At 40.1% G+C, this 15,270-nt stretch overlaps 1 protein-coding gene across 4 annotated transcripts in view; it reads left to right on the top strand.

Annotated features, from left to right (window-relative positions):
- sh2d3ca (SH2 domain containing 3Ca) overlaps positions 1–14,519 on the top strand; it is a 59,867-nt gene extending 45,348 nt beyond the window's left edge. For 2 of the 4 annotated variants that reach the window (XM_011481881.4, XM_011481883.4), the window contains 11 exons: positions 1,903–2,052; positions 2,988–3,265; positions 3,370–3,447; positions 4,006–4,133; positions 4,217–4,589; positions 6,044–6,173; positions 7,926–8,041; positions 9,035–9,206; positions 9,286–9,397; positions 9,474–9,680; positions 12,703–14,519. In XM_011481881.4, coding sequence (XP_011480183.1) covers positions 1,903–2,052; positions 2,988–3,265; positions 3,370–3,447; positions 4,006–4,133; positions 4,217–4,589; positions 6,044–6,173; positions 7,926–8,041; positions 9,035–9,206; positions 9,286–9,397; positions 9,474–9,680; positions 12,703–12,878 — 1,920 coding nt within the window. In that variant the 3' untranslated portion in view covers positions 12,879–14,519. The remainder of the gene's footprint in view (positions 1–1,902; positions 2,053–2,987; positions 3,266–3,369; positions 3,448–4,005; positions 4,134–4,216; positions 4,590–6,043; positions 6,174–7,925; positions 8,042–9,034; positions 9,207–9,285; positions 9,398–9,473; positions 9,681–12,702) is intronic. The other 2 variants (XM_011481882.4, XM_078955803.1) reach the window with 1 other exon arrangement.
- The last annotated feature ends 751 nt before the right edge of the window (positions 14,520–15,270 follow it).

Genomic DNA, 15,270 nt, shown 5'->3' with positions numbered 1-15,270 from the left:
ATAGAATGAAAACAAAGACCGGCTCGCGATTATGTCGATTTAGTAGAGAGAAGATTGATCGTCACCAGCCAATCAGGACACAGAACATAATGCGCTGGAAAATGTACACGTAATGTCATGAAAATAATCTGCTTTATGACAACACATCATTTTTTTGAACACAGCTATAAATCCATGAGTGGACCTCTGACATAAACTTTGTGATGTGAATTACATTAGTCTCCCTATTCATTATGCAGGAGCACTGCTAAATTCTCTGAGGGCCCAAGGTATAAAATTCATTGTTGGGGTGGGGGGCTCTAAGCAGCTTAATCCTTTTTTATATTGTAGACAATCTAGAACTCAGAAAACTTTGAAATGTAAACTCAGCTTAAAACAGAAACATTATTGCTTTGAAATCATAAAAAACACACTTATAGTGGTGTTAGAAATACAAATAAATAGAAAAATTTGTTTTAAAGCACTGAAGAATATGTAAAGCTTTTGAAATTAGAATACATAAGCACTAGGTAAAGGTTGACGAACAAAGATGAACTTGTAATAAAAATGAAGGTAATGATACTAAAGCCTGTTTTTGTTCTAAAGTAGTTAACAGTCTTGTAGCTGAGTGATTACTTTGCCAAAGTCTCTGAAAGCAGTTTAGAGGCTTTGACACACAGGATGATGCTGATTAATGAGTCTCATCATCTGTCACCGCTCAGTCGGAATTGCTTTTGCATTCAGAAGGAGGGAACCTCTGCCAAACAGACAGCTGCGCGTGCTGCTGATGTCTGCTACTGAATTTCACAGCTGGTGACCAGACCTAACACACAGGCGGACCTGGACAAACACACCCGGGGCTGAACGCACTTTCACACATGTGGAGGATGCTTGTTCATTTACTCCACCACTTTGTTTCCCGATCAAACTCTGCCTCTCGTTCACATAAACTAAAGCTGAAACCAGCCATCTGCACGTGGTTTTTCTTTCATTTGCATAAAATATTCATTTATTCGTGGATTTCCCTCCTGTGTAAACGTTGGGAAACCCCAGGCTCTGTGGTTACCTAAACATTACTTAGTGAATTTATCTGTCAAACACCCTGTGGGTCAGTCCTGTAAATGAGGGCTCTTTTATCTCGTTTTTTATTTCATAGTTTTCTTCCTTTCATCTATTTGAGCTAAAACTGTCCAGTGTTGCCATCAGCTGCTTAATTTCTTTGTATAAAAAGCTTTTTTCTTTGAATTGGTCTATATAAAAATTCTAAGACAAAGAAAAAAAACTAAAAACTTCACCTCAAATAAACTCGGTGCTGGGGATATGATCCTGCATAATATTAATCTGTGTAAAATGCTGCCCCCTGCTGGTTGGCAACGCCTCTTTTTGAACCACATATTTTATTGCAAGGTTTAAATAATTTAAAGCCTTGTGCCATCTGCTTCCAACTGCTGTCTTATTCTGTGTGCTTTACTTTTCGGGGGAATTAATCTTGAACAGAAATTCTCTTTTCTTTAACCCTTGATCAATATTTAAAATTTCATAGAAAACACACAAACAAGCTTAAATGCAGTGTTTTGAACAAAAATACACCCTAAAGCAGTTTGACTCACCATTAATGGGATTTTGGTTTTCCATAGCCACTTCTGACACTAAATTCAAAGTTAGATGCACGCTTACAGTAGTGTGAACCTCAATATATTTCAAAATCTTCCAGCAGCGGTTTTATATTTCTATTTTTATCTGGTCAAAATGAGCTCACAGAAACCAGCTTAGCAGTGAGAAAGATATTTGTGTTTGTTAAGCAACACGAGGTCGGTTTTCATAAAAATATGTTGCTTTTATTCCAGCTTTCAAGTTTGCTTTAATGTTTTGCTTTTCTTTTCCACTTCTTTCTCACTGTTAACTGGATATTTTTGTATTAAGGTGTCTGAGACCCTGGTCGTCCGTAATGGAGATTTCCTCGTGCACGACTCTCTGACCAATGTGGGCGACTTCATTCTGACCTGTCGATGGGATAATGAAGTGCTCCACTTCAAGATCAGTAAAGTTCTGGTCAAATCCAATGAGACAAAGGTGTGTATGCATCTTTAAATTGTTCACTGAATTTGAAAAATTTTCTTTGAAAAAATACTCAATGTTTTATTTGTACCGCTACTTAACATTTTACTCTTCCCAAGTGTGAAAAATCCAAAATGTTGTGTCTTTAATTGCTAAAATCAAGGAATTTAGACCCTGAATATCTAGTTTTTAATATATGTCACTGTTGTGAATAATTTATTTTGAAAATATTGATTACAGTTGAAATTCAGGTTAAAAGTATGAAATTAAATGAAGATAAAATGAGAACCTGAGAACCTTCTAACTAGTTTAAAGAAATTATTTGGTCATACTTCTTAAAGAGGCAGAATATCTTTACAGGGAATAGGATTTACTTTCTCCAGACACAGTAAATACCTCCTATGTTCTCATCAGATTGTTTTTGAAAGTTTTGTTAAGTGTGACAAAGTAGATTTATGTATGACTTTATTGTGAAATTTACTGCTTTTATTATTAAATTAAACAAATAGTGGGGGCCGGTTTAGCTCGTGCTGGTTTGCGGCGCCTTCCGTCCGTGAAACCAGGGTTCAACTCTGGGCTGCTCCCTGTTCCCTTCTCTACTTCTGTGCCGGTCCCAAGCCCAGTTGCTTTGAGAGGGTTGCGTCAGGAAGGGCATCCAGCGTAAAACATTGCCAAGTTTAGCATGCGACTCGTTCACTGTGGCGACCCCTGATGGGAAAAAGCCGAAAGAGAAACAACAACATTATTAAACAAATAAAAAGATAAAAAACATAAGTGAAAAATGTTTTCACACACTTTTGTTCTCACATTTGGTCAACAAGATAAAAAAAAAGGTCAGATAAACTTTCACGAAAATATTGAGGAGAGATTTGGTTGAAAAGCAAACATTCAGTTTAGGAGTTTCAAAGTGTCTCACTTCCTGTTGTCGCCATTCCACGTTTCTTCTTCAGGTTCAGTACATGTTGGAGTCTGATTGTTTTGACTCAGTCCAGGAGCTCGTGCGCTTCTATGTGGGCCAGCGTAAGCCGCTGTCTCAGTCCTGCGCCGCCCACATCTACTGTCCAGTCTGCAGGACCCTCCCTCTGCGCTACCTGGAGGCCACTTTTGCCCTCGCAAGCAGCAAGCACGGCTCCGCCTACTCGCCGTCCAGTCAGAGAGGAGCCCACATCAAGAGAAGGAGCGTCACCATGACTGACGGGCTGACAACTGAAAAGATGATACCTCACAGGTGAGCCAGGAGGTTCTGCTGTGTTGTCTGCAAACCCAGACTGCTGACTTTTACTGCAGAACACAACTAATATGTTGATGACGCTTTGTTATATATGCAATCAGTGACTCAGACAGTCCAAGTCCAGTCGAGACACCGATGGCACCACCAGAACCAAACCCGGAAAGTGTGCCCAGAAGCAGGTTGTGCTTGTGTTTGTGTGTGCGAGGCGCTTGTGTAGTTTTGTGCACTGAACTGGTGACCTGAGTTTTTTTACCCTCCCAACTTACCCTCACATGACACTGCCTCCAAGCTCCTTCCCTTCTAGAGAGGATCAGGTCCACAGACGCACTCCCCTCCACACCCTGACTGCTCAAGTTTTAAATACTTGAAACTTGAAAGAACGCATCAAAATTTAGCAAAAAAATAAATGAAAATAGTTGATTTTTAAACATTTTTTTAAGAAAATGAATGTAAAACATGCATGGAGCAACATGTTAGGATGGTACAGATGAAAGCAGGTAGATGCAGTAATAACTTTAACCTTTGTGAATCACATACTTTTGCATATTCCTTTTCTATCCCTTATTTTGCCAGCTTGTTTCCCTGTAATAACACTGTCAGATGTGTCTACTCCTCTTTGTGAAGCACCAACTAAATTTCCTTCTTTTTTTCTCACTTGTAATAACTGCTGCTGATGTTTCCTACAGTTTCCTCAAATCCAAACAATTTTAACATTCTCCATCCCCCTGTTTTTGCAGCCCATCCACAGTCCACCATCATAAAGACGCAATGCGGAACTGTGCGATGAGCATGGACCAGATTCAGGAGTTTCGCTGCCCCTTGTCGCCTGTCGGGGAAACCCCACTGTCTCCTGCGCATAGTGCCAGTAAGTGACAGAGACACAGACACATTAATAAAACATTATTGCATCTACAAATGCAGAGACTGAAAGGCTCTCTCTATCTTCAGTCGCCAGGCAGAGAACCCACTTGAGTGGGCGGGCCCTGGCGGTCGTCCCACCCTCCCCGGTGATGCGTCGCTCCAGCGACCCTCAACTTAGCCCTACGGCCAGTAGCAGCCCTCCAGAACTTCCCACTCATACCTCTCAGTCTGCAAACTCTTCACCTGCCCATTATTCCAGCCACCAATCACATTCCTCAGAGACAGCAGGGAGCTACTGTGACCTCAGACCCTGTGCCTCTGGCCCCCCCAAACCACCCACTAAGAGCTATGTGGAGCGACTGCGAGTGGAGGAAAGGAGGAAACAGGAGGGGAAAGAAGAAGAAGAAGGAACCTTCAGCTCCCCACAGGTGGAAACAGCCTCTTCATTTAGACCATCAAGGTAGGAGACTAACAGACTTCTAGACAGAGGTCAAAGGTTAACATAACAGCTGAACATTTGCATTACAGGTTTAAATAGTAATTAGGCTCTCACCTTAATAAAAATTAAAGTTTAACACATATGTTCTTAAACTAAATTATTGTATTCTATGAAAAAATATACACTGTATTTGTTTTTATTCTGCTTTTACATTGAATTTCATATTTAGTGTCTCACTTTTTTCACTATAACACTGTAAAACCATCTAACACCACCACCGTGCTTAGCAGTTGATATGAAGTGTTTGTGCTACTGCTTTGTGTCATATTTTCCTCAAACATCCTATTTTTGGGTCTTATCCTTTGAACAACAGTGTTCCTGTCAGTAGTAGTAGTTTGTGGTGACTGGAGAATCCATGTGCCAGAGGACCAGGAAAATGTTGCAGAAACCTAAAATAAATTAAACCAAGTGAAATAGATCTATTAACATAAAAGAAGGCAGCAAAAAGTCACGATCAGGACAATAAATCAAAACAAACTGGGGGCAGCTGTAGTGATTAGTCCTTTAAACGTCGTGTAAACATGAACACGAGGGACTGGCAGGAAAAACCAGAATCTTTATAACTGAAGAGGAGGGAGATTTTGAAAACTAAATCAAACAGACTAACATGAATCCCACATCCTCACTGTTCCAGAAGGGGTGGGATTTGTTCACAAATCTGAAGCTGTGAGAAATCTTTTTGGAAATTTAAATAAACCACTCTTCTTTAGTTTGCTAATCGAGTTCTGTAGAACCTTCCTTGATAAAAATAAAGGCCTTTTCAGCGACGACTGTTGTTTTGTGTTTATCAAGGGCAAATCTCCACCATCACCTTGTGTCACCATGTGTCTCCCGAACTCCAGATACACAAGTGTAGACCGTCTCTGTTTTTATAGTGGAATCAAAAACAAAATGATGGCTTATTTCGGTTGCATTTCATTTAAACCAGTCAGGTCAATTAGACCACAAGCTGACTTGTCTAATCTGAAATAACAGATATTGCATTTTGTTGTGATCATGAGCTTGAGAGGTTGGAGAAGACTCAACTTGTAAAGGAAAATGCAGACGTTCATTTTGTTGGCAGCACAAACGGAGCAGGTGGCTGCCTCAGGCGCGTGGTGTTTTCTGCAGTCATAATACTACACTACTGTGAAACTTGTAGGGACGTAGACAAGATAAAACAGTTTATCCGTCAGTTTAGGCTGCAGAGTTTGTTGCCTTTCAAATGTTTTGAGTTTCTTTTCTCCTTGAAAGTATTTAAAGCCCTTGAACTGTGTAACTGCTTTTAGTACATTTAAAACTTTAAAGCATCAACATTAACGTCGGTCTACTTAAGTCATAACACTAAGAGGAGTCACACGTTCCGGTTCCTCCTCTTGCAACATTCACATGCTGGTTTCCAGTTTTCCAAATAATGTCAAACTGTTACTTTCCAGGTACGAGTCCCGCCTTCTTCCAGCTGAGAACAAGCCTCTGGAGATGTCCGTGCTGAAGAAAGTGAAGGAGCTGCTGGCTGAGGTGGACGCGAGGACCGCAGCCAAACACATCACTGTGTATGACTGCAAGGTAAACACACATACCAATTTTTTTTTTAAACGCACACATGGATTGGAGAATGTTCACCCATTCTCCAATCCATAATCACTGCTGTAAATAGAGAAGCATCCACAACAGCTAACAGAAGTAAGAAAACCAATGTTCAAATACAAATTTCTACAGAGATGGTTATAAGCAGCACCCATTACATGTTTAAAGGAAAAACCATTTTGTACACACATAAGCTGCACCTGTCTATAAGCCGCATGTGCCCACATTGAAACATGTGTTGTAGAATGAGGATGTGTATGTGCTGAAACCGCACACGTCTGTAAGAAAGACGAGGGAGCTGCAGCGGAGGGAGGGGAGAGCTCCTGCAACGCAAGAGGGAGAGGGAGGGAGAGGGAGGGCGAGAGAGCGTGAAGTGTGTTGGGGGTGCGCATTCATGTTTGATAGACAGAGTGAAGGAGAACTGTAATAAAAGAAGAAAGGAAGAACGGTGAATGATTCCTTATTAATCCGCTCTGGAGGCTCTGAGAGTCAGAACGGGGGAGGTGAACCCTGAAGGAAGGTCTGACAGAGGATCTCCTCTGCATTGTTTGACCACCGTCAGAAAGAAAAAAAGTAATCTCAGGAAAGGTTCAACACATCATATATTTACAAAGAAAGATGGTACACAGAAAGAGTTTTCAAAGTTTTAATAACATACCTGAGCTTTTCCTTCCAAACAGTGCCTGTAACGCGGCACCAATATGGTAGAAACAGCACTGACAGGGCTGGTTAAAAAAACTTACCGGTAAAAGTCACTGAGAGAGAGAAAAAAAAGTCACAGAGAGCAGCAGTAACTTATAGGCGACCCTGCACAGCACGCACCTATGCGCAGAGGCGCGTGTCGCGCAGAGGCAGGCGCTGTTCAGCCCGTGCGCCTGAAGTTTTCTTACACAACAGTGACACACCGTAACATAGCACTAACAGAGCTGTTTTAAAAAACATAACGTTAAAGTCACTGAGAGCTTTCTTCATCTTCCTCCAGTGCACTGAAACCATGGAAGTCTTCTTCCTCAGTGTGGGATTGGAATAGCGTCAGACATTCTTCGCCACACACTCAGTCTCTCCTTCATTGTCGCTGTCAGTGTCCCTCTGAGACAAATTCACTCCTGAGCTTGCGCTGTCCTCTCCGTCACGCAGCAGACCGGCTTTTCCAAACCTGTTGGTGATGGTGGATTTTTTCCCACTGCTTTTAACGATTGCTTTTAACTTGAAAGCTGCGTCATATGCATTTCTTCTTGCATTTTCCATGATGAGGGTCTGTTTGTGCTATTCATTCACAAAGCAGGAATTTACATTAACCCTTGTGCTATCTTAGGTGACCTCACCCTTACATTGACGTGTTCTCCCTACCATGACAAAGGTGGATACAGGTGGAAAGATTTCATGTAATCCATGGACAGCAGTGAAGATCACAAATCATTGAAGAAAAAAGGTTCAGAACACTGTCTAGTGGGTGTAGATGACCCAACTCCCAATGTTAAAGTGCCTAGTATAGCACAAGGGTCCCACTAGTGTCTTCCTCCACACATATACCGTATTCCCCTTGTCTCACTCTTACCCTTTCTACTCGAGCGCCCCTAGCGGCCGTTAGAAAAAATGCATTAAAAAAATTATTTTTTTAAAAATGAAAAATAAATTAGCCGCATCATTAAATAAGCCGCAGGGTTAAGTAGCGGCTTATAATCCGGAAATGACGGTACATTCTTTTTTTTTTTTAATTTCTCTGGGCAGGTTGCTAGAATTGTAGGTGTTACCTCAGAAATGCAAAGGATGATGGGAGTCTCCTCTGGGTTAGAGTTGCTGACGCTGCCACATGGACACCAGCTGAGGCTTGACCTACTGGAAAGGTACAAATGCATTTCCTCCTCTGTCTCCATTTGTTATAGCAATTAACCCTGTAAAGTCCAATTCATCATAGAATTGACAGAAAATTCTTTGGAATTAAGATGTTTTAAACCCTTTGATGAAATCCACACAAAAGATTTTAAAATAGATAGTATCATCTAAGCTACATTGAGTGATTTGATACGTTTTTTTGTTCACAGAAATGTTAGTTCGAGATGCAAATTTTTAATTGACTTAATTGTTCAGGAAAAAAACTTTCTCAAATTCGATCCACACATTTTTATCATGATGTTACTGGATTATAAATATTTAATCATCAAAAATGTTTTATTCTTTCAGTATAATGGTTGTCATTTAAAAAAAACAACACCAATAGGTAATTTATTCTCACCACAGTGTTTTGAAAATTGGCAAATCCTTTCCTGCCAAAAAAGTTTTTGTGATTTCACGGAAGCAGCCATTTTGAAACGAGCAGGAAAAGCCCCTTTACTGCCCCTAGTGGAATGATCGTGGACTATAGAGCAGAAAACATGTTACACAAGTTATACACAGTGGGTTTTAAAAGAAATTCCAATCATACTGAGATAGGGGTTTTTATAAAAGTGTGTTTAAAATATGACATTAATGATTTTCTAGAGTTAATATTTTTGGTATTTATTTAATATTTTTCCTTTTTCTTCATGTGTAATTTTTTCTGTTTTTCGTCGCTGGCTTTGCATGTTTTGTCTTGTCTAATAACGATCTCTTGACATAGCAGAAAAGGCAATAAAATGAATGTGAGACATTAAAATGGACTTCGCAGTATTTCATGACTTTTTTCCTCTTCAGTTTGTTTGAGTCTGCAAGTATTTTTTACAATGATGGGACACTTAAATAATTGATCCTCTCTGTCAAATTCTGACACAAAATAAAACTCCAGTATGGCTTTGACATAAGATCCGCTGCTTCCCCGTCACTGATAGTGAGATTCAATGGCAGCACTTTGATTTTCTCAGGTTCTTCACCATGTCCATCATGATGGCTGTGGACCTTCTCGGCTGTACAGGAAGTACAGAGGAGCGTGCAGCTCTGCTCCACAAAACTATCCAGCTAGCGGCCGAGCTGAAGAACAACCTGGGCAACATGTTTGGTTTCGCTGCTGTGATGAGAGCGCTGGAGCTGCCACAGGTAAACCTCTGCAGAATCTGCAGCTGCTGCATCCGTTTTCTGTGCACCAACGGCAAATGTTTTCATGTCGTCATTGTAGATCTCCCGCTTGGAGCAGACGTGGGTGACTTTACGGCAGAGACACACAGAGGGCGCCATTCTGTACGAAAAGAAACTCAAGCCCTTCATGAAGAACATGAACGATGGAAAAGGTAGAATCTCAGCAGGTACAAATAAAGAAATATGTATGAAAAAAGGGTTTTACAGCAAAATTTGTGTTTCTTCCAGAATCTAGCGCTCTTTCCAACACAACCTTCCCACACATCCTGCCTGTGCTGTCTTTGTTGGAGCGGGGCATGGCTGTCGGTGAAGTGCTGGAGCCGTGGGAGAGCACAGAGGTGGGGGTGGACGTGGTCATGTTCCACCTAGAGGCGGCTCGGACGATAGCTCACCACGGAGAGATCTACAGAACCAACGCAGAGAACAAACTGCAGGGTGAGACTTTCATATTCATCTTAACTTTAGAGACTATGAAGTGTGGGTGTCAAGTTATTATGTCCCACTTGAAAGGATCCACGGAGTTTTCCAAGCAGGAATTCACACACCATCCAGACACACTTCTCCATTTTGTTTTGTTTATTCAATTTCTTGAGAAGTTTAGACAGTAATGGCGAGGTGCTGGTTATGTATGGTGAAAAACCTGAACAGGACATAATATTTTATCAATTTACCACAATAAATACAACAATAAATATATAACATTAATCAGCAGTTAACAGTCAACTTACACAATTAATTTATTAAAAGTTAACTTCATAATTACCAGAATTAACTGAAAATGCAGCAATAAATAAACATATTTCATAAATAGTAGTGCTCTTGTAAAGTAAGTTCAATGGAAGACTGAACAAACATGTGCGCTGACGTGGCAGCTGACGCGGAAGCGCGCAGCCGGCGCTTAAGCGCACAGTTGATCGCCACAATTATGCCCCGCACTATGATCAAATCTTACCAGCTGCCTCCATGTTTTTAATGCTTTTTAGCTAGATTTTGGACTAGATTGTTGAGATGGATCACAAGTTTTCCTGCTTGTCTCGAGCTCTGTCTAATCTGGCGCTACGCATGCACCTCATCCAAAAAAGCTCCGGTGCGCACAGCTGGGACTTTGATTGACACCGCGCCCACTACCGCCTTACACTTCCCTTTTTCCCCTCTCTTAATTATTTATTAAGACAAAGATTTAAAAACAGACTGGGATTTCAAGATGAGATGTTGAGCTCTTCTTAAGAATGCCAAAGAAACAGGCAACAGTGAAAATCGCAGTAGTGAGGAAAGTTGGTGCTGCAGGTGAAAGACACATCAAGCTTATTACCCTTGGAAATTGGAGGATGTTCACCAGATGTCAAAGCCGGAGCAGGTAAAAAGTCTTCAACACGGAAACAAGACCAAGAAACTCAAGTATGGAGAACTGAGGTACAGAAATATGGCAGCCAATGAGCCGGACCAATGAGTCAAAATGTGAAATGTTTGACTGAAGCAGAAGGCAGTTTACTCATTAGAAGGCTAGAGACTGGTTCGATAAAGAGTCTGCAGGCCACAGTGAAGTATGGGGAAGGTTCATTGAACATTTGAGCCTGTATTTCTGCAAATGTAGTTGAAGAAAGAAGCCCCGGATTTACTGCAGGGTGAGAAATCCAGGCAAATAATACCCATCATGCAATAACATCTGGGAAACATGTGATTAGCCCAAATTTATTCTGCAGCCGGACGACTCTAAGCATACAACCGAAGTCTTTAAAAACTATCATCAGCATAGCGAAGATCTAGAAGCACTGGAAGTGATGATATGGCCTCAACAGATCTCAACATCATGGCGTGTTTCTTGGAGTAGATGAAGAGACTGAAGCGTGTGAGAAAGCCTGAATCCATATAAGGCCTTGGATACGTTCTTCAAGATTGATTGGAACAACCTACCAGACTAGTTCCTTCAAAAACAAAGACGCATTTGTTGCTACATTTTTGTCAATCATAATTAAAACCTACAATGTTCACTGACATAATATGAACCCAGATTTTTATGTGTGAATTTGAAACAATAAATAAGACAAGTAACAATTTATTAAATGTACTAGAAAGCAGCTTTTGTCCTGGCGTGGAAGCTCATGCAACAGTTAATGTGATGTCAGTGTTGTGTGACACTTCCAGCAGTAAATAACTCGTGTTCATTGTCCATGCCAGCACTGATATGACATATTGATCATATCCTTGTGGTTTCTATGTTGACTGTATTGATCCCTGATACTTCACTATTGGTTATCATTTTGTGGTGATTACTGCTCCATGGGCCGGCTCACAGCCCACTTTTCTGCTATTGATCATCCTGACCTTGATGGTCTCCTTTAACAGTTCTGTTCTAGAGAGGCTTGTTTTCAGGCAGGTGTGTTCAGTCAAACACAACACTGTAGAAGGTGTAATCCAACTGGAGCTCATTAGGCTCCAAAGTCACTTAAACATGAGTGTGAACAAGCTTATGGCTTTTAGATCAGCTTTTTGCAGAGACAGAAATGACATTTTAAGGCATCAGGTACTCAAGCTGCACCTTTAGAGCTTCTGATATATTCAAAGTGTTTCTAGAATAGAATAGAATAAAATAATCGAACTTTATTAGTCTTACAGAGGAGAAATTGAAATTGGTTTCAGTACAACCCAAACAAGATCCGACAAACAGCAGAAACACACACACAGTTCCGGGTTGACTGCAGAGCAGCAGTGAAAAAGGGGCTCTTTGCTTAGCAAGGGTGTAGATGGTAATTGGTGGCTAAAAAAGTCTCTTCTCCACACTACACCATACACCATTTTTACACAGAAGCCCCAATACAAATGAAAACACCGTACATTAGGTGCAATGGGTGAGTGGGGGCTTGCATTAATCTGGGGGTGCAGCTATGAAGCGCGCTCACTCAGACGATGCCTGGGAGTAGCAGGAATGCCAGTTTTGTCGAGGTTTCACTTTTTTTGCTTTTTATGGTCAAAGGTTCTTCAGGTTTGTTTTTTGAGTTTTGGAGGGATTTCCTGTTTAAAGACAATACACACATTTTGTTGGAAACCTTCAAGTCCAAACTAATCCTCTTGGTTTTGCTTTTATCCTTAAGAGCCCAGAGTTTTGATGCTTTTTGTTTGTTTGCCTTTTCTGGTTGTGGGCTGCCTGTTGTCTTGTTTACAAGTGATTGGATCAAACTTTGTTCTTTTATGCAGGATCAACTCTTTTTCAGGCATAAATAACTGCATTGTTTTTGGATTTAAATAAAAATAAAACATATTTTTATTTAAATTCATTTCTGTGGCTACATTGAATATTTAATTAACTATTTATTGTCTGCAGAAATGCAGAAGCTTTTCCTTTTTTAATTAAAACAACCTTTTTTTTCATATTTGGTCAGCAGGTAATTTGGAATCTCCAGTTTGTTTCTACTCCTTCTCCACAGAGTGATCACCTCCTCCTTCCTCTCCTCTCCAGGTTTTCAGGAGCGGCCAGAGCTGGGCGAGATCTTCCAAACGGAGTTTCAGATGCGCCTCCTGTGGGGCTGCCGCGGCTCTGAGGGCAGCCAGTCGGAGCGTTACGAGAAATTCGACAAAGTCCTCACCGCTCTGTCCCAGAAACTAGAGCCTCCCGCACGCCACAGCGAGCTATAGCAGCAACAATCACCAGAACAGTCCTGTCTGCACTCACCACCCAGAGTGGGAAATTCTTGCTTTTGTGTCATGGATCATGACTTTCGGAGAAAAGAGGAGGCAGCTAAGAGAATGCGGAGAATAAAAGAAGTTTCGCTCAGGCTCCGTCGGATTTTCCGGTCTGTCTTGGGGACTTGCTCCGCACTGAAATTTTTAAACGTTGAGGCGACAAAACCCGAAAAAAGGAAGTAAGGACCGAGGCAAGCAACACTTCAGGATGCAAATATCTACATTCATATGTTAATAAGCCTTTAGGGCCAAAATGAATCAATAAAATGTGGCTTTACTCCAGACACCTCCTGTCACACGGTAGCCAGGATGACCACAAACGCTTCCACAGCTCATCTATAGGTGTTTCTGCCGGTGTGTCTGTAAACATTCTCCATTTTTGTCTTTTTTTTTATCTTCTAGTCTGCTTTTTATCCTATTTATTATGATCAAAGGTATCCAAACACGGTGTATGTTTTTTCATGAAACTCATGAGAAGCTGGAGCAAGGGACCCATCTTCATAAAATCTCATTAAGAATGTACCGAGCAGCCCCATCAAATCCCATTAAAAATATGTCGGGCATGCATTCATAAATTGATCAGAAATTTCGCTTTTTTCTTGATTTAATGCAAGGCTGGAATGTGAGAGTTGTTAAAAAGTCACTGCAGACCTCCCTTTGTTTTGGGTGTTGGAAATATTTGATATTGTGTGTCTTGTACACAAATTGTAGCAGCACCACAACTAACAAAAAAACAACAACACGTGGAATGTGTGGATTTTCAAATGTTTTCAAGCACTTTGTACTTGATCACGATGAACTCCTTTTTCAGGATGCTAACTTGCTAAAATTCACAAAATTGTTGTTGCATGCAGCCATCAATGTTACACCAGGTCAAATATGGCTTTAAATGGTTCCAAAAAGGGCAGAACAGGAGAATTAATTTATAGAACATCATGGATGTGGAAAATCTTAAAACTTGTGATTTTCTTGAATCAGAATTTTTACTCTCTTTCAATCAAATAAGCTAAATTGAAACCAGGTTTGGCAGCTGTGGCTAGGAGAATGTCCTCAATCGAGCTAAAATGACTGAAGTCTGTTTTTCTTTTTTTTTATGTTTCAACCTCTTTAGTCCAAAATTAAAATATAGATTTGTGAGTATGTTCCGACACCTCCAGGTTTTAGCAAATTAAGTAGATGTTGGATTGTTTTTGGTCCGACATTTCTTTTCAGGAGACAGCTGAACAAACCAGAGTTTAAGTTGAGGCCATGAAGTAGTCCCCCCTGCAGTCCAACAGGGGGCACACTGTGGCAAGTTAACAAACACAAAGGTTCTTGTTATTGTTCACCTTAGCATATCCCCTTCAGGGATCGCCACAACTAATGAGAAAGACTTGAAAACACACACACACAAGGAAAAATAACATAAAAATTGTGTATTTTTGAGACTAAGAGATTACCTACTGGTTTAGGTCTGAATGGCATTAGTGATGTGTAATGTTTTGATTTATATGAAATGAAAAGCAAAAAAAGAAATGATTCAGGTCTGATCCCATGTTTTTTTTATTGTAAATATCAGCTCACTTTTTTTTCAAATAAAAATGATTGCTTGTGTTGGTGAGTTTGTGTCTTTGTCTCTAGAATTTGAAAAAGAAACTTTTATTTTACAGGATTTGTCACATCTGAAAAAAAAGACAAAAGCTGGAAGGTCTCAGAAGGCAAGAACAGAGCTTTTCCATCTACATTCTTCTTTTGGAAGCAAATGGTCATGTTTGTTGTTTGAATAACTTCAGTGTCGTAATCTTTAATTGTTGTACTTTTTTCTGTTTTTTCGCACAAACCTAGGGAAAATGAAAACCAATAAAATCTTTGGGTTTAAGCAGCTTTAACTCAAATCAGAACAAAAAGATGTGTTACTGTTTTCTCAACAATAATTTTACCATTTATTTTCTAAAAAATACCATTTAAAATCCTTTTTAGTCAAACAACTAACAGTTTTTTCAGGTAAAAGCAACATTTCAGGCCAGGACAACCCAAAGCAGTGCAATGCTTCAGTTGAGTTGTGATCAAAGCTGCTTTAAGTCAAAATGAATTCCAAAACTTTAGTAGATACTTTTGGCAAAGACATAATAAAGAAGATATAAGTATTTAGAAGTAGTCTATATTTTAGTTTGTCATTTCTGTTCGAAACAGAGAGTTAGGAAATGTTGTCTTGTAGTTAGCATTATATTCCAGTAGGAGGAGACATTTCATTAATAAAAAGGGGTCTTCTTTACCTATCTACAGTTATAATGGCTCAGATTGAGTTTAAATAACCATAATTACATCATTATAGAAATTTTAGATTATTAGGTTTTTTTTAAAT

Source organism: Oryzias latipes, chromosome 12, assembly GCF_053564925.1.
Source record: "Oryzias latipes strain Hd-rR chromosome 12, Olatipes_Hd-rR_3.1".
NCBI lineage: Eukaryota > Metazoa > Chordata > Actinopteri > Beloniformes > Adrianichthyidae > Oryzias > Oryzias latipes.
This window is presented reverse-complemented; position numbering and strand designations above follow the sequence as displayed.